Here is a 23,877-nt window from a genome sequence, read left to right as displayed (position 1 = left end):
AGTAGGTCTTTTCGGAAAGATCCTGGAGATTCCATCGAACCGAACGGTTGGGTCATGCAGGACATTTGACAACTCCAAGACTCTAACACCTCCGAGAAGATGTTCCACGATGATCTCCAGTCGCTTTGATAGATACAGAGGACCATTGACCTGAATACTCTTAACATTAAAGAGTGATTAAACCATCGCTCCAATGTTGTATCATCCTCTTTGCGGAACCACTGACTCGGGTCCGACATGCGGCTCCGTAGTGGATACAACTCGCGGCGAAGGCATTAGTCGATCATTCATTGAGCCAAGCCCATAGGGCTATTACTCGGTAGCTTAAAATTAGGTTGATTCGTCTTGCGGATGCGAATTGCGCAATTATTCCTTGCAGTGACGTCTTCGATAAGGGCGCACAGTAGACTATGCATGAACCCTTTCGGCATGACTCCATTATATACACAATGCCCACGTGGGCTGATTCCACAATGAACATCCATGCATTTATCCTTTTCATTCCATTATGAGACATCACTCACTGTTCACTAATCACGAGAGATGAAGAAGATGCATCCTGTCAAATAGTCATTAGCATACCGACGTACCATCTACCATCAAGGCTAACTTGCCAGTCCTCTAACGGCACTCTCTCCTCCAGCATATTCGCCGCCTGCATAGCCTGGTCAAGGTTTGCTTTGACAGCCAGCTCCTTCAGGCGATCAATGATGTACAGCCTCGCAGGTGGAGGGCAAACCTCGGATCCTGCAGCGTTTGCCAGTGGCCAGACTACATATCGTGAAGCCGTTCGGAACGGTGTATTCAGCAGCTCTAGGGAGTATGGAACACTGGCTAGCATGTCGTCAATGACGTCGCTAGCTTGCAACGCAGCCTTGATGGGAATCTGGCTCCAGGTGGCTTTCAGGGGGTCGTCGTCGTCGGGTTCATTGAGGATGACTCGATGGGGATTCCCATCGAAGACGCTGTATATCCACTCTTTGACTGTCAATCGCATGAGTCTAGCGGTGTTGTAGACACGAGCTGACTGTTGAGACTGGTATCTGTGTATAGTATCTTTGTAAGCGCAGATCTCCGTGCCCGTAGCATTCTGTCGGTATTCGTCGGAGTTAACGTCGATAACCTCATATGATAGTTCCTTGAAGAATATATCGATGAACAGGGCAGCCTTTTGATCAAGATCCATGCACTCCCTCACAAAGTCCGTCGCCAACATGCCCTTTCTAGCATCAGACATTCTGGCGAACTGACAGACGAATTCGATCATGCGAGCCCTGGACTCATCGAGTCCCGATTCGCCAGAAAGGGCATAATCGTAGAGCTGCAAGAAGTCATCCGCTATAGGACTTGATTGCATTATGCAGTTTGTCAGCACGTTGATGGCGGTATGGTGGAATAGTCTGCGCCCGAATTCGGTCTGGAATTGTTGCCTTCCTCGCATCACCAAGAGTCTTAATGAGCCTTGAACGTGCAGTTCCCAGTTCCTTGTTGAGCCTCGGCCTTCGAACACCAACCCCTCAAAGGTTGAGAGTAGCAATACACGGAGAAGAGTCTTGTCGAGGATGGCTACTCGTGGATCGCTTAGATCTTGGTTCGTTCGAGTCAAGGCTTTGGAGTAGTGGTAACGGGCTGCACGCAATAGGTCACCGCGTCGATGTTCGAGAGCTAGGGATGCGAGAGCTGGGGCATGAATGGCCTGTATTATGTCATCGTCTAGGGCGAGAGTAGTCGTGTGTTGATGAAGGTATGCGAATGGGCCGGAACGTGTGAAGATGGAAAGAAAATACCCGAGTGCAAGTTCTTCAGGAGGACTTGAGATTCGGAGACAGTCTACCTCCATGTAATTGGGCTGTATTGACTGATCCGGAGAGTTGCAATCACTGGATGAGCTGTAGGACTCGGGGCTTTCTTTTGCGTTGGCACATCTCTGACGTTGTACTTTCCGTATGACGGCTGAGGTTTGGTCTTTGATCTTGACGGAGTGAACGTCTCGATATCCAAAGCAGGAGATTTTCATCCTCATGCATGTGGAACAGGAGGGCTTTTTGAGATCACACTGTAGCAAGGTCAGATTTTTAGCAAGAAAACGTGCATACGGACCATACCTTTCGGCGCTTCTCTCGACAGGGTTCACATGCTCGCGAGGGTTTACCGGAGAAGACCATGGTTCCGATATCAGATGGCCGGTTTCTTATTGGCTGTGGAACGCTTTTCGGTTAGTCCACTCGGTGACTATTGCACTTGTTTGTAGGCCCCGGAACTGTATGACGGGTTCAGTGATGGATGGATGTGTTGAAAAGGGCGAATGTTTCGACGAGATATTGAAGTATTTGGTGGTTCTTGGATCTGCTGGCTAGCGTCGAAATGCCCACCAGATTAGGATTAGCTCACTCTTTGGCATAACATTGGGCCGTTCAGACATAAGCACGGCTGGCACGGGTATTTCGGCACCTATCAGAGGCCAAACACACTGCAGGCCTTCGCTAAGCCAGTTGATCTCTGCGTCATCTCACTCCAAGGCTCTGCCGAGTGCCGGCAATTCTCTGTCGTTTAACCAAACAAGGTTGACCATCTCGGCTGTTGAAGCAACTTCATTCCATTGCCAATGAGTCGAAAGCGAAATCGGAGTCAATTAAACTAATCTGATGGGTCGCGGACAGTCCCTCAAAGAGGCGATGCACTGCGGGTGGGGGGCATCATGAGTGATCAGATTCAAAGTGACCCTTGCTGAGATGCATCATGCAGTAGCCACGGTTGCTGATCAGACACTCAGTTGTGCATGGTCTGATTCGCGAAAACTTCCTCAAGCCAATCAAGCGAAACCTGATTCATCAGCACGTAACCACCAACCTGACAATGAAGCCCAGCCCCCGAAGCCGTCTCAAAGAGGTGATACGTTGCCCGACTTCCAAGCTGCTTCGTCAACTCCTTCGCCTGCCCAGGAAAGAACATATCATTCTGACCATCTCCAACAAAAACAGGCGCCTTGACCTTATCCACGATACCCTTCATCGTGAACCCTTGGGCTTTCTCTAGCAAGGTGTACGGCGAATGAGTCTTGAACGACCACTCTCCCTGATCGATACCCCATCGCAGAGTCGAGGACATGCTCGCGTTGTTCTGCACCAAAGCGACCGCTTCATCAATCTCCTTCTTCTTGCCAGCTTTGAATAGCTCGGTGATTTCAGGCCCGAATTGCTTGAACATTGCTTGGCCGAAATCGAAGACCCCGTCGAGGGCAATCACTGCTGCTAGACGATGCTCAAAGGCTGCGGCACGAGACGCAAGGATTCCTCCAAACGAGAATCCCATAAGCCCAAGCTTACCACCGTCGACATCCTTTCGAGAAAGCGCATAATCAACAATCGGTGTGACGACTTTTTCCCACTCGGGAATGAATCCAAGGTCCTGGTACCGACGGACAGTTGGCTGGCCTGGTCCCTCATACACGATAGCATTCATGCCTCGTTGTAGCAAAGCCTCACCCATGGTATGATACAGGTCTTCCATGGAGCCATCATATCCGGTACCCAAGATGACAGTAGGACGGCGGCCAGGCTTGTCCGTCTTGAAGAAGATAGCAGGGACAGTAAAATTGTCAGACTGTAGCTCAATACGCTTGCCGGGAACGGGAAGGAGCTGCATTGCTTTATCGAAAGCGTCGATCTGCTGCTTCCAAAGTGACATGATTCTAGGATCACTCCAGTTTCGGTGCAAGAATGCATCAGCGGAACGATAATAGGTCGAGGCCCTAAAGTACGCATTTCGCGCAGAAACGGGATGCTTCTTGCAGTCGATTGCCTTTGCCTGATTGTGAACACGAGTCGCAAGGTCGTAGTACGCTTGATGGTAGCTTTCGAAATCTCCCGTCTTAATCTGACTTGCCGCGACGAGAATCTCTCCGATGTCTGCTCCCTGGTAGGGAGCTGTGGCCAAGGTCGCCATGACGTTGAAGTTAAAGTCAACGTCCGGGATGATCTGCAGCTGGGTGACATTCTTCGAATCGTCTCTGCGGCGTAAGTTTACTTCTGATGGAAGTGCATTTGCAAAAGACTGTAGAACAGTATCATCAGTATACGTTTCATCTTCAACAAATACTGGACGTACCGATTGGAGGGTTGTCAGGAAGACAAGGAAGGCGGCGTTGTTCAATTTCATGTTGATAGCTTCGTGTATTGGAAAAATGTACAAGTATTTGATGAAGAGTAGGTTTTGATACAGAGGGAAGGAAATTCTATCATGCAGCTTTTCGACTATTTTATACACATTCTTGATCCTTGAAGCCAATGGCCTACTTCAAGAGCATTCTCTTACTGTCACCATGTATGTATGGCGGCATGAGGCGATCGTCTACTGCGGACCGTCAGCTTACCTACTAGCCGAAAGTCCCGTCATATCGGAAGGCCTACTATATCCGGCACTTGTTTCGACGTGATGTTCGCATTACCTAGCCCAGGTTCGCATTCGTCAGGCACACTCAAAACATTTAACGGCTGAGATATCCGGTCGGTATCACCGCCTCTGCACAGCCGTATACTATCGCACGCCGGGACGAATTAAATGAGCGGCAAGATGCATTTTTGGGGGGGACTACCTGGCGAGCCGACTCTCATTCAAACCATAACAGTAACAACAAACAGAATCACGGTATCAAAGCATTACGGAGTGTACACATTTGACGCAAACAGAGCATAAATTCTATAGCATTCATGGACATTTCTTGTGATAGGTCAAGACTGTTGGCCGTGATCTGATACATGCATGATCTCTCCCCCTGTCTCTCCCAGCTTTCCAGGCACTTGATGTCGCCCGGATCCTCAGGCTTACACGACATGCTTGCCAGCGGTCTGCCTCAATGCAATATCCTGTTGGCCAGGAGTGTCAGCTTATGCCTTACAATGGTAAACCAATTGCCGCATGCTGATGGGGGGTCCATTCTGACACAGCAGCTCTGGTAGTAGTTGCGAGCACACTACCTGAACTATCTTCGTTGCCTACTCTCTTGGCAAGTCCCATACCAGCTACTTCTGGGTCAGTCGATAAGCCATACATGGCCTAGGTTCAGTAGCTAGCGAGCTTACGGATGATAATATTGGGGACGGTTGCAGCGAAGATTACACTGAAGAAAGCAGCTGTGGTGATAAATACTTTTGATGATTGTATAGTGTTGAGCTTTGGCTATTACCTGCTATGACAAGTGGATGAAGGTTGAGAGTTGAAGCTTCATTCTTGTCAAAGAGGGTCCTCGGAAGGTAAGAGAAGCCTCCTTCTTTATAGACACTTCATGCCAATACTATTCCATCCTGTTCCATAGCTTATAATAGCAACGAGTAATGCGAAGTTCCCTAGAAACCTACGCTGTTCTCCACTATGAAAGTTCCTCCCTCAGCCATAAAGATCTTCACAGGATTCACGTCACTGCAACTCAAAATACGAAACTCTTGCGAAAATAGTCTTGGGAGTCTAACTCTATACTAATCAAATACGCAGTGCACTTCTAAATATAACCTCCAGCAATCACAGCATAACGTCATTCGTTCCACACACTCAATACACTTGCCCAGCGCTCATAGGAGGTGCCAGCTTCACCACAAGCTAAAAGAAAAGGTCAGTAATCTCCTTGACATATCGCAACCGTAATAGTTACTCACCCATTCAATATCATCACACGACTTAAAGAGTCGTCGTTTTCCTTTTTCCTTCCTTTCTCCTTTATCTAACCTCTCCTGTGCGTCTTGAGCCTTCCTCTTGTTTGACCTTTTATTGAGTGCTCGGCCAGCCTTGGCCAGAGGGTCTTGTCGTCCTATGTCCGATCGATCAGGTAGGATCTCATTCACAAAGGCAATTCGAGGCCCATAAATGCCCAGTCTATCCACTGGTGACGCGTTATATGGCACGTCTCGCATTCCATAGGAGGAGATGCCCAGTTCCGTGTTAAGGTCTTCGGTCGTGATAATACTAGAACTTCGTTGGCATAGGTTCATTGACTTTGAGAATTGCTTACCATATTTCAAGTCCATTAGGCGAAAATAGCTCCATGTTGGCCTTCGATAATGCCTTGGAAACTATCGATGCATGGCCGAACGCTGTAGCAACACCAACACCGGCTTGACCTGCAAGAAGCCCAATACTAGCAACGCCAGGTCTAACGGTGAAGTTTGTCAGTCCTCAAAGCTGCAGAATTCAGATAAAGTCAACTTACACGAACCAACCAGCAATGCCAGCACCCATTTGGAATAATTTTACTTCAGGGTTGGGCGTACGGGCTACGTTAATCTCATCCACCACTCGAAGGAATTGATCCCGTGAGATCCCATATCTGTCCATCTCAGAACTGTAACCTCGTAAGAAGGGCTCTCCTTCTCCAAAAGCAATCTGAGGGAGAAGAAGCGGTCGAAAGTCGCTGCTTTGGAAGGAAGGTTGGTCAAAGGGGAACCGTGTGTTCCGAGCCATGTTTTCAGGGGACGAGTAGCTGTATGAAGGCTGTTGATACATATTGAGCCGTGAGGGCATCTGGCTGCTTCCAGGTCGACTGCTCGAGGGTGCATCGTTGGCGTGTAGTGAATATGAGGGCGGTACGTCGCTATAACGAGATCCAGGCTGTTGTGGGCTAATGCAGCCATCTCGAGCAGGGAATGTCTCTGCCTCAAACGATTGATTCTTCGACTTCTGGGTATAAATTTGCCTTGTGCGTGGCTGCCCTGCTTGAGACGACGATGAACATGCATCATAAGGCGACAGATTTCGTCGTGCTGGAGGCATTTGTCTTGAATTATGAGGGGACTTCTTTTTCTGACTACTCTCTGCTGCAGCTTCCATGGCTGAGCCGATCGTGCCTCTTAGAATGCCCATAATGCGTTTGTGTATGTAGGTAGTCCGAAAATGAGGAGCAAAATGAAATATTCTATCATCACCGAGAAAATAGCCATGATCCAGACACATATATATATGTAAATGAAGACTCAGTTTCATCAATATCTATTCGAGTGCCAAAATCAGTAAGTCTATCGACATACTTCCAATCCACTGAGACGCTCTCCACAGTATGGCTGAGCATTCAGAAGGTTAGCGGTGGATGCTCGCCTGGTAGTGTCGAAATGGTCACCGAATCGAGTAAGTCAGACGACGATTCGCAGCGATCGTCGCAACAAAGGGGAAATTCCAATTCTCATTCGCGAACAAATTCCATAAAAATAAGAATGTTTACTGCGGTCTTACAAACTCTAAGGTCTGTCACTCGGCACTCGATCAACAGTCGAGGATGCACAGCCCTACCAAGACCCTGACAATTAGTGTCATTCTCTTAAGCAACTCCGTATCACTTTTTGCGCTTTCTGGCTGTTGAATGAGCGACAGTAGAGGCGTCTATCAATTCACCTGCTGCTTCTCTGACGATTTGTCCGACTCCGACCTTATCTGCTCGGGCCATTCCTGGTACATGCATGGATTTACGCTCCCAGAGGACGTGTTTGCATTAACCAGTCGATAGGAAGTATTTTTGGCCATACGTGAAGCGCGAAGCGGCCTTCTCGCGCCATGTCTTATCTTATCTTATCTTATCACCTTATCCGACCGGCGAGAAGTTTGCACACAGACAAAGAATAGTCAAAGCACTTTCATCAGGGGGTTCAGCCAAGAGATCTAAAGGTGGGAAGTGTTCCTAGTCGTCACTTGGAGATTTGGCTGCTCCTAGGACGTCGATCAATCTCTGCATGTTCCGCTTCCGAGACCCAAAAGAGTATTGTTATCGCATCTTATCTTATCACTGGTACCGTACTTTACAGGTGATAATTGCAACCTACCCTGAACAACACTTAATATTTGATAATTTTCCCAACAAACCTTTCAACGTCTTATTGAATGCAAAGAGACAAGTCCAGTAACTCTGCTCATATTGGTTTTGAGTACCTGGCATAAAAAATGATAGCAATCCTGATTGATGAGTTAGTATGTTAACAGTTAATGCTTGTTCCTGCGCTAAATGGCATTTCTACCTATTAGTGTACTAACACCAGGATTTTCATCCAGATAACCGACCTCCTGAACATTGAGCTCTTTTGTGGCAACTAAACTGCGTGTGCCTATCCCTGTGATATACGCAGCGAATATTCGGTGTGTGAACTCTAGGCTCTTGTTCAAGTCTTAGTGATGTTAAGTAATCACAGAAGTATTATCATGTATTGCTGAACTTATGGATCTTATACAAAAACAAGTGCTCTGTCGCACCACATAGTCACCATAGCTGCTAGAATTGTACCTCAGATAGCTCGTAAGAACTGGAATGATGAAGACAAAAGCGTTTCGCCCCCTTACGAGACTGGACAACAGATGATTGGCTTCCGAATACCAGTACACTCTTAGACGGCTTGGCATTACACAGAGTAGCACAATGGACGAGTCTATTGAACAGCTCATGTGACAAACCTTGCGTCGAAGGGACCCATTCTACTACAAAAACAAAGGCAGCAAAACGGCTCTCATTCTGGGCCGTTGATCGAACCGATGGTCTTACCGTCAAGCCACCCGACATCAAAGTTCGAGCCCTAGGATCACCGCCCCGTGCATCCACCCAAAGACGAGGGCATCGTGCCGAGAACGCCTCTCAGGTCATCGACTCCTGTTCATTGGAAATGCAATGTAGCGGCAAGTCGGCCTACCCAGACACTGGGCGCCAAGACCTTACCCCAGAGAGGCCCAGCGCATGCGTGCATGTTCCCAAGTCCTGCAAGCTCTTGCACACCATTACGAGAATAGATCGTTGTATTTATACTCGTTTGAGAAAGGCCACTTGGAGATCTACGCGGCTATGTCGGCAAGCCTTCACTTGGCTGTGGGCAGTAGCTAGCCTACTGCCGAGTAGCTGATGTTTTGACATGCTGGGCTGCTGTTAAGTGAGCTTGGTGCTTCCTGTCATTGGATCATCGGAAGTATCACGAGACTTGCAACCAAGAATTAGAGGTCTTCTGCTTGAAGTTCAAGGCGCCGAGACCTGACAGTCTCGAAACTGGAGATTGACACGAGATTAACGTGATTCTAGGTCAAGTCTCGAATGCTTCGGCAAGCACCGAGATTGTGCAAATTTCGCTATTCCTGACAGGTTCGAGATCAACCTGAGGTACGTACAGTCGGAGCAGAACTTGAAATCCCAGTAGCCCAGTCACATCATGGAGTGATAAGATAAGGCGCGGAATGGTAACATAGTTGCCCAATAGAGATCTCCAGGAGCCCCCAAAGACATAAATCTGATGCTTGGGGATAGTCGATTCATAATCTAGAATCGGCCAAGTAGGCCAAGAGAGGCATCCTTGACGGGATATCGGCCCAGCCTCTGGGCGGCGTGGGCAGCCGTTGTTGTTCTGGGTCAGTCATGAACCCTAACCCACGAAAATGGCCTCTTTTCGGTGCGGACCGGCCGCTGTCAGTCACGCTGTATGAAAACAAGTCCACTCAGGTGAAAATTCGGAATGTCATCCCATCAAGCCGATTAACGACCCGCGGTGGAAAACCGTTACCGCTGCTCGTCAAAGGCGCTGCCGCCATCATCTGTCAAACGATTTCGGAGGCTAGCCCTATTGAGCCCGGCAAGCTGGTCTTCGACTTCCGTCGATTTATTCATTCATTGGTAAACATGCGGACCCAATCGGCACCTGTGACTGGAGAAGAGAAAAGCTTACCCCAGATCATCGAAGGGGGGGCTACAATCCCGCTTTTTCCGCATGTGTCGACCAAATGGCCATGGGGTCGGAGGAGTCGGGCCGTAAAGGAGACTATTATTCGTGGAGAATTGGTCGCTTGGAATGCGGGGGAGTAAGCTTGTCTTAACCATGAAGACTCGTGAAAATCAGCATAGCTTTGACCAACTTTATCGTGAGATCGATTGTCACGAAGATGACCGTCGATAAAGTTGTGGAGAAATGTTATCTTCTGGGGCATGGACTCTTCAGAATATTCGTAAATCTCGAGCATAAACTCTAACAGCAATAAACGTGATCGTCCATTACACTAATCTCATCCTATTCATAGCAGTCTCGCGGGGAACTTTTGTCCGCTTTCAGCAGCAAGGATCTCGACCAATCGCCCAACGGGATCCCGGGCCGGCCAACACACAGAGTTGCTCCTTACCTTATTCAATAGTAGCACGGGAGAACAGTAATTATGGTCTCCACGTCTAACCCGCATCCCTCTCCACGGGGAATCGTAAGAGCCATCTCGGCTACCCGCAAAGTGACCCGACTAGGTTCCAGGGAAGACAGAGCTTGTTAGATGCAAGGCGGACCACGGACCCGACAGAAGCACGATCACTACTCATGGAACGAGCGAGTCTTAAGCGCCGCTGGCACACCTGAATCGGCGCCCAGCGCACATGACTGCATTGTCGGATAACGAATCAGACTCTTGGTGCGTCAATACCGAATTCTCGCTTCCCCATCCCCACGTGAATTTCGCGTCCAGGGATAGGACTTGGCCGTTCTGGTCAGATCAGTCTAGGCCTTAAGAGTGTAGCACTCGATTCAGCTCTCGGAAGGTTGACCGTCGATCCGTGGCCCTGGACAGACAGACTTGCCAGCCCTTTCAGATCTTTGTGGGTTGTATCGGATCTGCAGACCGTGTTCCATTGTGTAGCAGTTGGCAGGCACACGGACGGACTCAATTTGCGATGCAGACGAACACCACCATCCCCAGCATCTCCAAATTTAATATATATTCCCTTGCTCCATCTTGAGTCCCAGAGTCTTGTTTCCTGCTCAGACCCATCTCAATCATCAATCAACAAGACACCCAGAGAGATAATTCACAGCGTCGGCGCTGAAACATCAACATGGGATCCGAATCCATCCACAGCGATAGGCACGATGAGAAGAACGTGCGTCTTTCTCCGCCCGAACCCTCAATTGAGCGAGTACTGACTTCTTTTGAAAGCCGAAGCACGAGGTCGCCATCGTCAAGACGGCCATTGGTGATGAGGCTTTCCAACAGGCGATGATCAAGGAACCCCCGCCTAAGTTGGCAGCCCCCATCCTCATCTTCGCCAGCATGGTCGCCTTCTGCTGTTCTACCGCCAACGGATACGACGGTTCGCTTTTCGGGACTCTTCTCGCAAACGAGGACTTCAAGAACTTCTTCGACGTTGACAATAAGGGTATCGGTGCTGGTAAGTACTCCGTGTTGTAGTGGCATTTGATCGTGAAATTGATATCCCCTTCTTTCTCCAGGTATCGTCACTTCCATGTACCAGATCGGCTCCGTCGTTGCTATTCCTGCTGTTGGCCCTGCTATCGATACTTGGGGCCGCCGTGTCGGTATGACTATTGGCTCTTTTATCATCATCATCGGTGTCATTATCCAGATCGCCTGCATCAAGACCGCCAGTGTCGATCAGTTCATGGCTGGCCGCTTCTTCCTTGGTTTCGGTGTCTCCATTGCCGCCGCAGCTGGTCCTACCTATGTCGTCGAGGTCTCTCACCCTGCTCACCGAGGTATCATCACTGGGTTGTACAACGTTATGTGGCCTGTTGGTGCTCTCGTTGCCAGCAGCGCTGCTCTTGGAGGCTTGGACTACAAGGGATCTAACACCTCTTGGATGATCTCTGTCTGCCTCCAGCTCATGTTCCCCTGCACCATCTTTTTCTGCGCCATGCTGCTCCCCGAGTCGCCTCGATGGCTGTACACCCGTGGACAGAAGGAACTCGCGACATCGAACCTTATCAAACTCCACGGACATGGTAACCCCGACAGCGAGTGGGTTAAGCTTCAACTCCACGAGTACGAGGAGTATCTCGAGATGGACGGTAGCGACAAGCGATGGTGGGATTACCGTGCTCTGTTCCGTAACAAGGCTTCCATGTACCGCCTCACATGCAACTGTCTCGTCTCCCTCTTTGGTCAATGGGCCGGAAACAGCATTGTCTCTTACTACCTGAGTGCCTTCCTCGATACTGCCGGTATCAAGGGTGATAAGACACAGACCAAGGTTGCCTTGGGTATGAACGCCGTCCAGATCGTGTTCGCTGCTATTGGTGCTGGATTTACCGATACTGTTGGTCGTCGACCAATGCTTCTCGTTGTCAATCTTGTTTGTGCTCTTTGCTGGGTCGGCGTTACAGTCCCTGCCTCGATTGCCAATATCACCGATCTTGATGATCAAGCACAGACGGATGCTGTCACTGGCCCAGTCAGCAAAGCCATCCTGGCCTGGGTTTACCTCTTCCAGATCTTTTACTCCGTTGGCTGGACTCCCCTTCAGGCCCTCTACCCCGTCGAGGTCCTCAGCTACGAGATCCGAGCCAAGGGTATGGCTTTCAGCTCTCTCTTCACCAATGCTGCCATGCTCGTTATGCAGTTCGGTATCCCTGTCGCTCTCAAGAACATTGCTTGGAAGACCTACATCGTCTTCTGCGTCTGGTGTGTCTGCCAGTCCATCATTCTTTACTTCCTCGTGCCCGAGACCAAGAACCGAACTCTCGAAGAACTCGACCACATCTTCTCATCCGACAACCCCGTCAAGACCTCTACCCAGAAGAAGCTTTTCGAGGCCGATTCCCACGCCAACATTGTCAACATCGAGCCCGCCGTTGCTGATCCCAGCAAGGCTTAAGTGCTTGGCAGTTCTTCTGTGACAAGTAAGACTGTCGTAATTCGCATACCATTGCATTCCTTTTGCAGAAATTGAAGTTCAGATTGGGTGAAGTAGGATATGAATAGCTGTCAACGAGATGTATGCTCCGATTAATTAGTCTCAATAAATTTGATGGTGGCAATACCGATATCTTCATTTCGACTGTGACAGTAACCCATTGATTGTAAGTCTATATCAGCATTAACTTATCTCAACAGAAAACTGCTAGCTTCTTTATCTGGTCTGACAAACCGTACCATATAGTGCTAATATTTGAACAAACGATCCCTGGTTGTAGACAATGCGTCATCTAATCATACTCTAAGCCGAAGGCGAATTGCCGTACGACCCATAGAACGGTCAGCACACAATGGCGAGCGTTATATTGCGTTCACAAATGTTTCTCGGTCTTGACTGGGAGCTGTCTTTGGAGTTATGCCCTGGCTTCTTCAAGTGTCAAGTGGAATTGGTCCAGCCCTGGATATTTTCAGTTCATCCCAGAGCCCTAATACCACCCCGAAAGACAATAGTTAAAGATAACTAGGTCGGGAGACTTGCTGTATGAAGAGGAGAGCTGATCTTTTCGTCTTCGCTCGGGTTGAGAGGCGAACAGGTTAGCCAAGCCAAGCCTCGCCTATCCCCAATCATCTAGGAAGTACACAAGTTCAGAAATGAAGAGATCTTTGCAGGAAAACAAGAGAAGCTGCCAAGTGCCAGTGAGATTCGAGAGTAGAGTAGAGCTGAGGTGAAAAACCTACTAAGGTGATCTGTATGATGTTCAGATGAGCAGGCATCAGGATCCTATGTATATGTTTGCCCCACCGGATAATTACAGCCGAAGTTTCTGAAGAGCCTGGAATCAGAGTCTCGGCCCTCGAGCCTTTCTAACCAGTGGGCTCGCTTAGAAAGTGACTGAACCAACATACATATATATTTACAGGGGTGATCAGATGACCTTATACGAGAGACACAACCAACAGCAACAAGAAAATCGGGTCACTGCTCCCTGTCAACCAAGGAAGGCATGCTCAAGTCATTGGCGGGAGGTTATTGAAGTCTGTTGATTTTACGAGACTTTTGTGTAAGGCTAAATGCGTTATTTGCGATATGCCAAGTGGTCCCTTTCAACCATGGGAAAGGAAGGTGATGGACGCACCTGTTATTGAGCTGAGATTCTCGACCGAATTAGCCATTGCAAGCGATATGCTGATCATAGTAGATATAGTTATTCCTTCTATCTATGGAAAGGTGGAAGAAAAACGAGCGGACTCTCGTTATTCAATGTCCAGGTCTTAAGAAAGACTAATCCAGCATATACTAAGTGTTTGAACCATCTGATCAATGTTTCAGCAACTGGAAAGATAGAGAGGCTATCTCGATTTAACCGCCGAACTGGCAATACGCTCAGTCTGTGCCTCTTTTTATCCACTAATATCTCGTGAGGCAGTGGGATTGACGGGCATACCGCAAGCGATAAAGCTGTTGGTCTCGAAGGACTAAGACATATCGCCACTTGATGACATGACTGATATCTTAACATAGTTAACAGCACGCCAAAACCCTGGCAATGCGCCGCACGCTGACCAGGCCCAGGACAATGATTTAGTAGAAGCCTGTGCCGATGTTCCGTAACCTTCGGCCAACACCGTAACCGTCGGCCAACATCACTGAGGCTATTCAGAAACCCACATACATCTTGCATTGAGCCTTGCATGGCAGGGGCTAATGGTTGTGAGGTGTGTGGGCTGTTGTCTGGCATGGTCGGCCGCCATGTTCAAGAGTCAAACTTTAGGCATTAAAGAATTCTATCACGATAGTTCACGTACGTTGACGGGAAAACGTAGTTATCCAATCTGCAGTTTCTCTATATAAGGGATCGAAACCCTCTGTATATTTGCTTGCTTCTGCAGATCTCTCATCATCTTCCAATCTAACTTATCAACTACAACCAACTTTCCACAATTCGACACTTGTTCCCTCTACAAGTCAGTGATCTCACTGCATTTACTCATCAAGACGGCTCAAGGCTTACAACATCTATAGTCACCATGAAGTTCACTCTTCCAACCGCTGCCTTCGCCCTCTCCTTGCTCGGTGCTGCTGATGCCGCCCGTATTGAGACGTATGTCACCACGGGAGTACAGATTCCTAATTATAGCTCTGCTTACTTCGGTGACGATGGCAAGATGTACCCGCTTGGCGGTGGCTTCAGAGACGGATGTCGAAAGACCAAGTATGATTGGGTCAAGGAGGTCTGCATTGACGACGGCAAGCTGAGGGCGCACATTGTGTATTCGGGTGGCACGAAGAAGTGCTTCAGGCGAACTAAGGATTCTTCAAAAGCCTGTGGTGGCAGTGAGGGATGTTGGCTGGGCGTGTGCCCGAGGTGCTGGACGTATGTCTACACTGAAGCAAAGTGTAACTGGTGAGGTCGAAGGAACTTCCCCATCTGTCCTTACTGAGAGACTTGCTGTCTGCATTGGAGGACTACTGACGTGGCTTATTCTTTATTCTGTCATTACATTACTTTTCATAGCTAAACCCGATCTCTTTGCGCAATAACTGCTACTGGTCCGTCTAGAGTTAGCATGTTAATCGTTGAGCCCAGTTAGACTACCACAGAGCGACCTCTTTGTTATTTATTATAAGCCACTGTATTATTGAGGTCTTGAGTACTATCCCAGTTGGTTCAGCTGCACCTTTTCAATGGCATGGATAGTTATCCACCACAGTTTGGAACTTCAGCTACCATGATGACACAAGCTGAATAAACCTGCTTACTTAAAGAGCATTTGGATCTTGGCATGAATTTGATAATTCAATACATAGCATTGTATTGGATAGCTGACTTTATGCAAGATTCTCTGGAGCCTTCCAAGTATAGCTAAATTATGTTATCCTTCTGGCAGCATTTGGAAATCCTTCACTAAATCTCTTCTTTAGAACCATGTTGACGCCTACTTTAGGACCCGTAGGCCATAGGGATGACGTAACATCTCTGTGTTCTCAAATTATAAAAGTATAATCTTCCTCAGTGTTACAACTTACCATTGTAGCAGACATAGCATACTGTTAAGCCAGCTACATAAACAGATGACCTAACTATCATGTCACATCATACTGAAGTCAACTACTGCAGATAAAATAATACATGCAAAAGAGAGACTTTGGCTATGGTTTCAAGGTTTGTAGTATGTCACTAGACCCGCTCTCAAAAGACCGTGGGCCGCCATGATAATATGATAACGGCGTTGGAAACCTTCATTATCTATCTGATATTAGTCTTCTATTTACTTAGGTAGCCAAGGTTTTATAATTCTGAAATGAAGTCAATTATGAAATAAAGTAGGTTCGATTGTAGCAGTCGTATAGCTAAGGGCTTTGCGCTGATATAGGTTCTCAGCCACAAGTCTCACGTAAATAGCAGTTGAGTGAACAGGTTAGATCTGGTTCCACGTAAAGATTCCAAGATTGGTGAAAAGGGAAGCAATGGCAGGAGCATCCCCTTCGTATAGAATGATCTACACTGGCTGCCCGAACCGGCTACTTGCAATTATCTATTCGAATGCGCCACTGCTTCCGTTGGCCCTAATATGTACACGGAATGGAATGCTGTATAGATTTGATGTACATGTTGGCTCCGCGTCCTGTTTGTCTTATGCTTTACATATAAGAAGCATCGTAGAAGCCCTTAGAAGCGTAGTTTCCAGAAAGGACAGTAGAGATAGAGACTGCATTGGAGAGCTTGGTGGCAAAAGAGGCGCGCTGACCCTGAGAACCAGCACCAGTGTTGCCATACTCTCCAAACAGCACGTGGGCAGTGTTCTCCTCGCCAGTGTTCCAGATAGACCAACCCTTGGAGTTGATGACGGAGCTCATGCTGGTCTTCTGGAAGACAACACGGGCATACTGGCGCCAAGGTCGACCAAGGTAGTATGCGCCGTTGGCAACGGCGTTGCCGGCAGCTGCGGCAATGTTGCAGTTGTTGAAAACGTAGTAAGACATGTTGGAGTCAGAGTCGCGTCCGTTGGCTGTCTGGAGTTAGTAATTGTGTTTGATACCCGAGCAAGAACAGCATACCAGTGATGTAGCCGACTGAGGCGGCGACAACTCGTAGGTCAATCTTCTCGAACCAGGCGGAAGCAGTCTGGCCGAAGATGAAGTCGGTAGCGCCCTGAATAAGGCATTTGGAGTACAGCTGGTAGCCCTGCTGGGCAAGAAGGGTATCCTGGAATCCAGTAAGAGCAACACCGCTACGACCAGTTAGTGACAAGCTTAGTCGAGTTGCTAGTTGACGTACTAGTATCCGCTATCGGCATAGGCGCTCAGAGCAACAGCCTGGCTGCCCTGTCCGTAAGTGTTGGCAACATTGACGTTGTAGAGCTTGAAGTTCGCAGCCTTGACACGGAGGGTAGCTGTGCCATCGTTGTTCAGACCATCAGCCTGGCTCTTCTTTGCTGTGATGGTGACCTTGTTGCCGCTGTATCCGCTAGTGTCGGTAGTGTAACCGTAGATAGACAGCTGAGCGCTGCGACTAGGAACAAGGACCTGCTCATTGTAGGTACCCTGGTCAATGAAGATGCATTGCTTTCCAGATGCCGTAGTTGAGAGAGAGTTGACAGCAGCTTGGACGGTACCGAATTGACCGCTTCCAGGGGACTTCTTGACAGTGATGCATCCAGAGGGCGCAGTCGTTCGGCTAGCAGCGAATGCCGCTGTGACGAAACTCAATGTTGTGAGGAACTTCATGGTGATGTAGATCAAGATAACCCAAACAAGCCAATGATAGAGACAGAAGTGCCGAGAAAGTCGTGCCAATGGCCTCAGTATTTATGTAGCATTTTAAACTTCACCTCTTAGTTAATTATCATATAACTCCAACTCTATACTTCAGACACAGCTCAAGGAGGTTTCTTGTGATTGGTGGAGAAAGTTTGTTCATTAAAAATATGAGGCCCCTGCTCCAGAAGTGTCCGGGTTGCCCGGAGCGTAAGCTTCCGCTGTTGGTTTCAGCCGTTTCAAGTCCATTGCCGTGCCCCCAAAGTTACTAACTTGAACCAGTTTAGCAGCCCATTTCGATCGGATTGTGGCCAGATCTAGAATTCTAGACGCAGCTTGAGCTGCTTCGTTTGGTGGATTAATCGTTTGCCATGTTTTCATCCCACAGATGAGAAAATCCGGGGTACACGCGTTTCACGCACCAGCAGAGCCCTTCATTTCCTCCACTAGCTAGTGGACACTTGCAAATGAAGGCCAACGCCCATGCTCAAAGTCAAAGTCAAGTGCCGTTTAATGTTGCATTGAACACCATTTAAGACCAAGGATCATGATACGAAACTCAAAGAAAAACGTAAGACATACAAAGCATACACATTCACGGGCCGAAGTGAAATATTGACAGAGAAGTAAGTGAATTGATCTCTGGACACAGAGTCTAATGTAGACTATGGATACATGCAATCGCCCCCAACAGCCCAGAACCGCCATCCAGAGAATCTCCATCCAGTCGTCGATATTACATACGTGTCTATCGTGAACTATTTTAGGCCGAGTATGCGGCAACACCCATAAAACCATAAAATCATCAAAAGATAAGAATGCTAAGCATCCACTGCACAGAAACAGACATCCCACTGAGAAAGTAAGAAGGTAAGGTGCGGGAGCCCCAGAGCAACGGAGTGGAAATAGAAGAACGAAGCGAAGATTATGCGGTTACATAGTCGCTAATCGTTTCTATGAGAATGTTAGTAGGGGTTGGTTGATGCGGATAGGAGGGGAGTACTAACAGAGGAGAGCAATAGCACCCATGGCAAGGAGAGCCAGGACGGGGCGGACACGCTCACCGCCAGAGACGACGACAACATCATCACCAGAAGGCTTGCCACCCTTCTTGCAAACGGTGGGCTCAACATAGGGAGTGACGTCCCAAGGGTTGAAGCCGAGGCAGGTGGTGTAGGCAGTCTTACAGGTCTCAATGATGGCGCCGGAAGCGTCGCAGCAGGCCTTGTAGACAGTGGTGCACTCAACAGCGCACTCCTCGTCGGAGCCACCAGACTTGCTGGAGCTGTCGGACTTGGAGCCAGAGGTCTTGGAGGAGTTATCGGACTTGCTGGAGCTGGAGCTGGAGCCACCGTTGTTGCCGCCCTTGGAGCCAGAGTCCTCGCCGTGCTTGCAGACAGTGGGCTTGACGAAGGGGGTAACGTCCCAGGGGTTGTAGCCAAGGCAGACGACGTACTCCTTCTTGCAGACCTCGATGTCGTGGCCGTCAATGGAGCAGCACTCATCGTAGACAGTGGTGCATTGGACACAGCACTCCTCCTCATGGCTGGAGCTGGAGCTGGAGCTGGAGCCGCCGTTGTTGTTGCTGCCCTTGGAACCAGAGTCCTCACCGTGCTTGCAGACAGTAGGCTTCACGAAGGGGGTAACGTCCCAAGGGTTGTAGCCGAGGCAGACGGTGTACTTCTCCTTGCAGATGGCAATGTCGGCACCAGGGACGGCACAGCACTCATCATAGACAGTAGTGCACTGGACGCAGCATTCATCTTCGGTAACCATAATCTCCTTGTGGCCGTAGTCGGTCTTGCCAGAGTCTCCGTGCTCGTAGGACTTGTCGTACTTGGAGTTGTAGTAAGACTCGCCGTGCTTGGACTCGTACTCCTTGTAGTAAGACTCCTCGTGCTTGCAGACAGAGGGGACCTCCCAGGGAACGACGGTGAAGGGGTTGTAGCCGAGGCAGACAGTGTACTTCTCCTTACAGACAGCGATATCAGCACCAGGAACAGCACAGCACTCATCGTAGATCGTGGTGCACTCGAGGCAGCAGTATTCGGCAGTGTAGTAGCCGGCGTGGTAGCCAGAGTGGTAAGAAGAGGTGGAGTATGAAGAAGAGGAGTAGTAGGAGCTGTACTTCTCCTCGAAGTAAGAGCTGGTGTACTTGGACTCGTACTCGATGTAGTAGCTCTTGTCGTGCTTGCAGCTGGTGGGCTTGACAAAGACAGAGTCGTAGGGGTTGTAGCCGAGACAGACGGTGTACTGGTTCTTGCACACCTGGATGTCAGAGCCCTCAATGCTGCAGCAGTCCTCATACACGGTGGTACACTCGATGCTGCAGATCTCGGGGGTGAAGCAGGTTCCAGTGCCGCACTCACACTTGCCAGGGACGGGAGACTTGGTGGGTTTGGCCATAGTGGTCATGGTGGTGGTGAAAGTGACGGGCAGCTGAGAGGTGACCGAGGTGGGGACGTTCATGCCACCAGAGGTGGAGAAGTCGGTGGTAGAAGGTCCAGGAGTCGTAGTCTGAGCGAGGCCAGTGGAGCTCAAGGCCACGGTCAAAAGACCGGAGAAGCCGAGGGAGTATCTCATCGTGAAAGATGAATATCAGAAAAAAAGAGAGTGATTAAGTTGGATGTAAAACAGAAAACAAAAGGAGTGAATGTGAAGAACTAGGTTAGTAAAGAGTGGCAGACGCAACCGGCTATGAATGAGTGGTGCTGGTTGAGCTGAGAAAGTTGATTTGGAGAGATATCTACGGCCTTCTTATACTCAGACTTTCATGAGGGAACCTCCCTCGGAAATATTCATGTTAGCTTCGTTTAGAGCCACGATGGACTAGTCCATAATCTGGGGTAGGGCCGCTGGAATTGGGGAAATTCGATACTTCCCCAGATTAGAGTGCCAGCCTGTCAAAGGCTTGAAGGAGTCAAAGATTTACCTCACGCGAGACATGTCCCTTGAGAATGTTTCAGCTGAATATTTGACAAGTTTTATCAGATGACCTCGTATTTGGGTGAAGAATGCTGCAGTGCCAAGAAGGTGTTGAAGGGAGGTCATGTTATTGCCGGCTTGGGCAAAGAGAAGTTTTGGTGTTTGCCTGAACCACATATGCCATACACAATAACATCCCCAGAATTTCTCGTTCAATTCCTTCTTGGCTCAAAAGACTCCGAAAGACTCCCTCATCCTTACAACGGATTTAAAGTCGGGGACGAGTGTCGGCTCATGAGTTGAAGGGATAGTGAGCACAATGTCTCGGGCCCTCGTTTTAGTCACAAGCTTCCCTCCGTAATTGCCCAATCACGGCTTTTGAACCAGCAAAACCTCATTTCTGGGGTGGAATCTGACTTGCCGACGGCCGATGCCCAGACTGCTTGGCTCGCAGGCTGAAGCAGTCCAGCGTATAAGCTTTCTTTAAGCTTGAACCAAGATTCCTAGACCCCTTTCACATAAGCGAGAACCATAATAGGGCAGACTCAGACCCAGCCATCTAATCCTAATATCAGTTGACTTTTGAGATTGTTGTTTCTCTGCGAGAACGAAATCGTCAAAGCGTGTCTGAGTTTTAGAGCCAATCTCTTGAGTCAAAAGCTCAAGAGATTGAAGAGCCGAAGAAAACGCGCTCAAACTAAGCAAAAGTGCCATATCAATCATAATATCAGAGCTCGAGACTATTGACCGCCTGCCGACGTCCGGAACTCACGCGGAAATTTGTGGCACTAGATTCATGTCAAAAGGTCTCAGTTGATCCTTGGGAATGTCTCACTCCCGCCCGAGTCTCGTAAATAAACAAATATGCATTTTTTTAACCTTGTATACCTTATCCCGTCTAGCTTTGCGTGCCAGCCATAAGGCAGAAATAACACGTCACGCCACTAGCTAGACGAGACCAACAGATGCACTGGAGCGCGTCGGAGAAATGAGCATAAGTCGGAACATCGCGATCGGGTGACCAATTAATAGGGGCCGTGGAATGAACGCTGCTGTTTCGAGATGTGTTTTGGCATGATTAGGGCAGTATTGAGTCTGGTGTCATGAGTGTTGAGGCCAGTTGTAGATCCACATCCCATTCTGATAATCGCTTGCCGAACATGAGGTTGTAGAGGACATAACGGACAAGATGATTCAGCCCAAGACGGTCGAGCCCACCGGCGTCCTCAACCATCTTCATGGCGCCTAGTACATGTTTTGCAGCGACAAGGTGATCTCCACAAGTAATCTACGCAGTCAGCACTCAGCTTGTCATGTTATCTCTGGCCCTATCGATCGACTCACCTCATCCAGCGCGAGAACTGTGGTCATTGCAACCGCATTCCGACGCGACGGAAGAGTCCGCGAAGAGAGTCCCTTCCGAAGGCTTTGTAAATAGTACTGCTTGTACTGGATGGCCAACAATGTGTACTCATCACGGAGCTCAACTTGAGCCAAGTATCGACATGCTGCAAGAAGACAGCCTCGGAGAAGAACTGGATCAGTAGAAACGAAGAAGATCCAGTTCCTTCTAATCTCAGCTGCTTGTTCTGCGATGTCCATGATGATAGGGCAATGTGCAATTTGGGAGGGCAAGACAGTTTGAAGATCTACGCCGGGATGGTTAGGAAATGCTACCCTACGCCGATCATGCGAAACTCACATTGACTAAAGATGGAGTGCTCAAGTGTCGAGAGGGATTTAATAAAATAAATTATGTTACTGGGTTGGAAATCGCCAGGTAATGTGAAAGGTACAGATGTTAGCTTTTGCAGTCCGCTGATCTGTGGGAGGCCAAGTTCTGTCGGTAAATTATTTGGTTCATCATGGCTTTTTGCGCTTTGCTGTCTCTTTTGGCCCTGGTAGTGCACCATTCTTTGTTTTCGTGTCTGTGCATGGGCGACCCTAGCTGCGTGAGAGTGAGCTTTTCGCGTCGTCTGGGCTGAAGCACGTTGGCCAGGCTTAGTCACAGTAATGAATTGCATGCTGAAAGATATTGGCACGAGTATTGAAACCATCGGTATCAAGTATCGACTGTCTGTCACGATTAGGGATGCTTTTGAGCATTGTAATGATGATGATGCTTAATAATTCACAATCTCATGCCAAGAAGTGCTCCTACTATTTTGAGCTTAGTCTTAGGAACCTAACTACATATGGTAAGAAACCTCATCACCAGCCTCCTCATACACGGCGTTAAGAGCAGCAGCAACTTCTCCAGGCAGCGGCCCCTCCTCAACTGTTTCAATATTGTCCTCGAGCTGTTGGGGGCTAGAAGCACCGATGATCAGCCCGTCGCCGTATCTCCTGTCGAGAATGCTGTGATGCGCTGTCCATCTGAGGGCTGCAGCATGTCCTCCAATGTTATGCTTGGCGAACACCTCAATGGCCTTGTCGACTGCTCCGAGAACGGATGGCTTGATGTAGAGCGAATTAGCGATGCTTCCTGATTTGTGCTACAAGATGTCAGTCATGTCGCCAGAAGCAATCCTGCCAGAATTTTCTACTCACTGCCGGGTCAAATCGTCCATTTGGAACGGGATTTTTGTGGCTCCCAGAAAAGAGACCGCCAGCAGCAGGACTATAGGCATAGAACGATATGCCGTTCTTTCGGAGAATGGGGAACAGCTCCTTCTCACCGGCACGTACAAGTGCGTTATAGTGACCCTGATAAACAAAAGGCTTGACGAAACCCCTCTTTTCACAGATATCGATCATTTCTTCAACTTCATCGGCTCGAAAGTTGGAGATGCCCCAAGTTTTGATCTTGCCATCTTTATAAGCCGTGTTGAGAGCTTCAAGAGCTGGCTCAACCGGATTGTTACGATCAGGCACATGAAGATAATAGATATTGATCTGGTCTATCTTCAGAAGCTTGAGTGAGTTGTCGATATCATGAGTAATGTTCTCTTTGGTATGGCCCTTCATGAAATCTGCTTTGGTGTCGATACTGAATCGCTCGCCTGCGTTGACGGCGCCGAGACGAGGTTCGGAGCTGTAGGGAGCCTGGGGTGAATAGACTGCAGCAGTGTCGAGCTGAGTGTAGCCCCGTTTAGCGAAGGTATTGATGAAGGCGTTGACTTCATCTGGAGTATCGAAGCGAGCCCAAGGGTCATCTTCCTTATCTCCGATCTTCATGAGTGTTTGGTTAGTGTTAATTCAAGCAAAGCCGTCCAACTACTCACGTTCGCGGCTCCAAGAATCAGCTTGAGAGGTGATTTTCCAGTGGAAGTCATGATGTTTTTCTTTGGCAGTGAACAATAAGATTGAAGATATAAGATGTGAATGATTGAACGACGAACTGGAGACTATCATAGTAACATGCTCGACTTATATACCGCTTGAAAGCAAATATCTTGCTCCATGACTTCAATGTCGTAAATCTGCCAAGAAGTGCTGTTGCCAATTACGGATAGCGTCAGTACGAGCTTTTGGAGACGTGGTTCGTCCGATGACTTCGCCAAGACATGCAGTTTCCTATTGGGGGGTATGCTGAAGCCTCATGTCTAGTATTCAGT

At 48.6% G+C, this 23,877-nt stretch overlaps 9 protein-coding genes across 9 annotated transcripts; 2 read left to right on the top strand and 7 right to left on the bottom strand.

Annotated features, from left to right (window-relative positions):
• Positions 1 to 562: 562 nt before the first annotated feature.
• Positions 563 to 1,840, bottom strand: J7337_013391 (uncharacterized protein; the record flags this gene model as incomplete). Its single annotated transcript, XM_044830881.1, has 1 exon — positions 563 to 1,840. The coding sequence occupies one exon, from the start codon at positions 1,838 to 1,840 to the stop codon at positions 563 to 565; it is 1,278 nt and encodes a 425-aa protein (XP_044674156.1).
• A 929-nt stretch (positions 1,841 to 2,769) lies between these two features.
• J7337_013390 (uncharacterized protein) lies at positions 2,770 to 4,158 on the bottom strand (the record flags this gene model as incomplete). Its single annotated transcript, XM_044830880.1, has 2 exons — positions 2,770 to 4,053; positions 4,108 to 4,158. The coding sequence occupies 2 exons, from the start codon at positions 4,156 to 4,158 to the stop codon at positions 2,770 to 2,772; spliced, it is 1,335 nt and encodes a 444-aa protein (XP_044674155.1).
• A 1,389-nt stretch (positions 4,159 to 5,547) lies between these two features.
• Positions 5,548 to 6,453, bottom strand: J7337_013389 (uncharacterized protein; the record flags this gene model as incomplete). Its single annotated transcript, XM_044830879.1, has 4 exons — positions 5,548 to 5,595; positions 5,652 to 5,958; positions 6,005 to 6,145; positions 6,203 to 6,453. The coding sequence occupies 4 exons, from the start codon at positions 6,451 to 6,453 to the stop codon at positions 5,548 to 5,550; spliced, it is 747 nt and encodes a 248-aa protein (XP_044674154.1).
• A 4,366-nt stretch (positions 6,454 to 10,819) lies between these two features.
• On the top strand, positions 10,820 to 12,595 carry J7337_013388 (uncharacterized protein; the record flags this gene model as incomplete). Its single annotated transcript, XM_044830878.1, has 3 exons — positions 10,820 to 10,864; positions 10,921 to 11,152; positions 11,214 to 12,595. The coding sequence occupies 3 exons, from the start codon at positions 10,820 to 10,822 to the stop codon at positions 12,593 to 12,595; spliced, it is 1,659 nt and encodes a 552-aa protein (XP_044674153.1).
• A 2,069-nt stretch (positions 12,596 to 14,664) lies between these two features.
• J7337_013387 (uncharacterized protein) lies at positions 14,665 to 15,045 on the top strand (the record flags this gene model as incomplete). Its single annotated transcript, XM_044830877.1, has 1 exon — positions 14,665 to 15,045. One exon carries the CDS (start codon positions 14,665 to 14,667, stop codon positions 15,043 to 15,045), a length of 381 nt encoding a protein of 126 aa, XP_044674152.1.
• Positions 15,046 to 16,279: 1,234 nt separating this feature from the next.
• J7337_013386 (uncharacterized protein) lies at positions 16,280 to 17,365 on the bottom strand (the record flags this gene model as incomplete). Its single annotated transcript, XM_044830876.1, has 3 exons — positions 16,280 to 16,647; positions 16,697 to 16,869; positions 16,917 to 17,365. 3 exons carry the CDS (start codon positions 17,363 to 17,365, stop codon positions 16,280 to 16,282), a joined length of 990 nt encoding a protein of 329 aa, XP_044674151.1.
• Positions 17,366 to 18,397: 1,032 nt separating this feature from the next.
• Positions 18,398 to 19,978, bottom strand: J7337_013385 (uncharacterized protein; the record flags this gene model as incomplete). The annotated part of the gene is made up of 1 exon (XM_044830875.1): positions 18,398 to 19,978. The coding sequence occupies one exon, from the start codon at positions 19,976 to 19,978 to the stop codon at positions 18,398 to 18,400; it is 1,581 nt and encodes a 526-aa protein (XP_044674150.1).
• A 1,420-nt stretch (positions 19,979 to 21,398) lies between these two features.
• Positions 21,399 to 21,922, bottom strand: J7337_013384 (uncharacterized protein; the record flags this gene model as incomplete). Its single annotated transcript, XM_044830874.1, has 2 exons — positions 21,399 to 21,608; positions 21,665 to 21,922. The coding sequence occupies 2 exons, from the start codon at positions 21,920 to 21,922 to the stop codon at positions 21,399 to 21,401; spliced, it is 468 nt and encodes a 155-aa protein (XP_044674149.1).
• A 587-nt stretch (positions 21,923 to 22,509) lies between these two features.
• J7337_013383 (uncharacterized protein) lies at positions 22,510 to 23,595 on the bottom strand (the record flags this gene model as incomplete). The annotated part of the gene is made up of 3 exons (XM_044830873.1): positions 22,510 to 22,815; positions 22,871 to 23,491; positions 23,545 to 23,595. 3 exons carry the CDS (start codon positions 23,593 to 23,595, stop codon positions 22,510 to 22,512), a joined length of 978 nt encoding a protein of 325 aa, XP_044674148.1.
• Positions 23,596 to 23,877: the final 282 nt, after the last annotated feature.

Source organism: Fusarium musae, chromosome 11 (assembly GCF_019915245.1).
Source record: "Fusarium musae strain F31 chromosome 11, whole genome shotgun sequence".
Lineage (NCBI taxonomy): Eukaryota > Fungi > Ascomycota > Sordariomycetes > Hypocreales > Nectriaceae > Fusarium > Fusarium musae.
The sequence above is the reverse complement of the archived record's forward strand: the minus strand, read 5'-3'. Positions and strand labels throughout refer to the sequence as shown.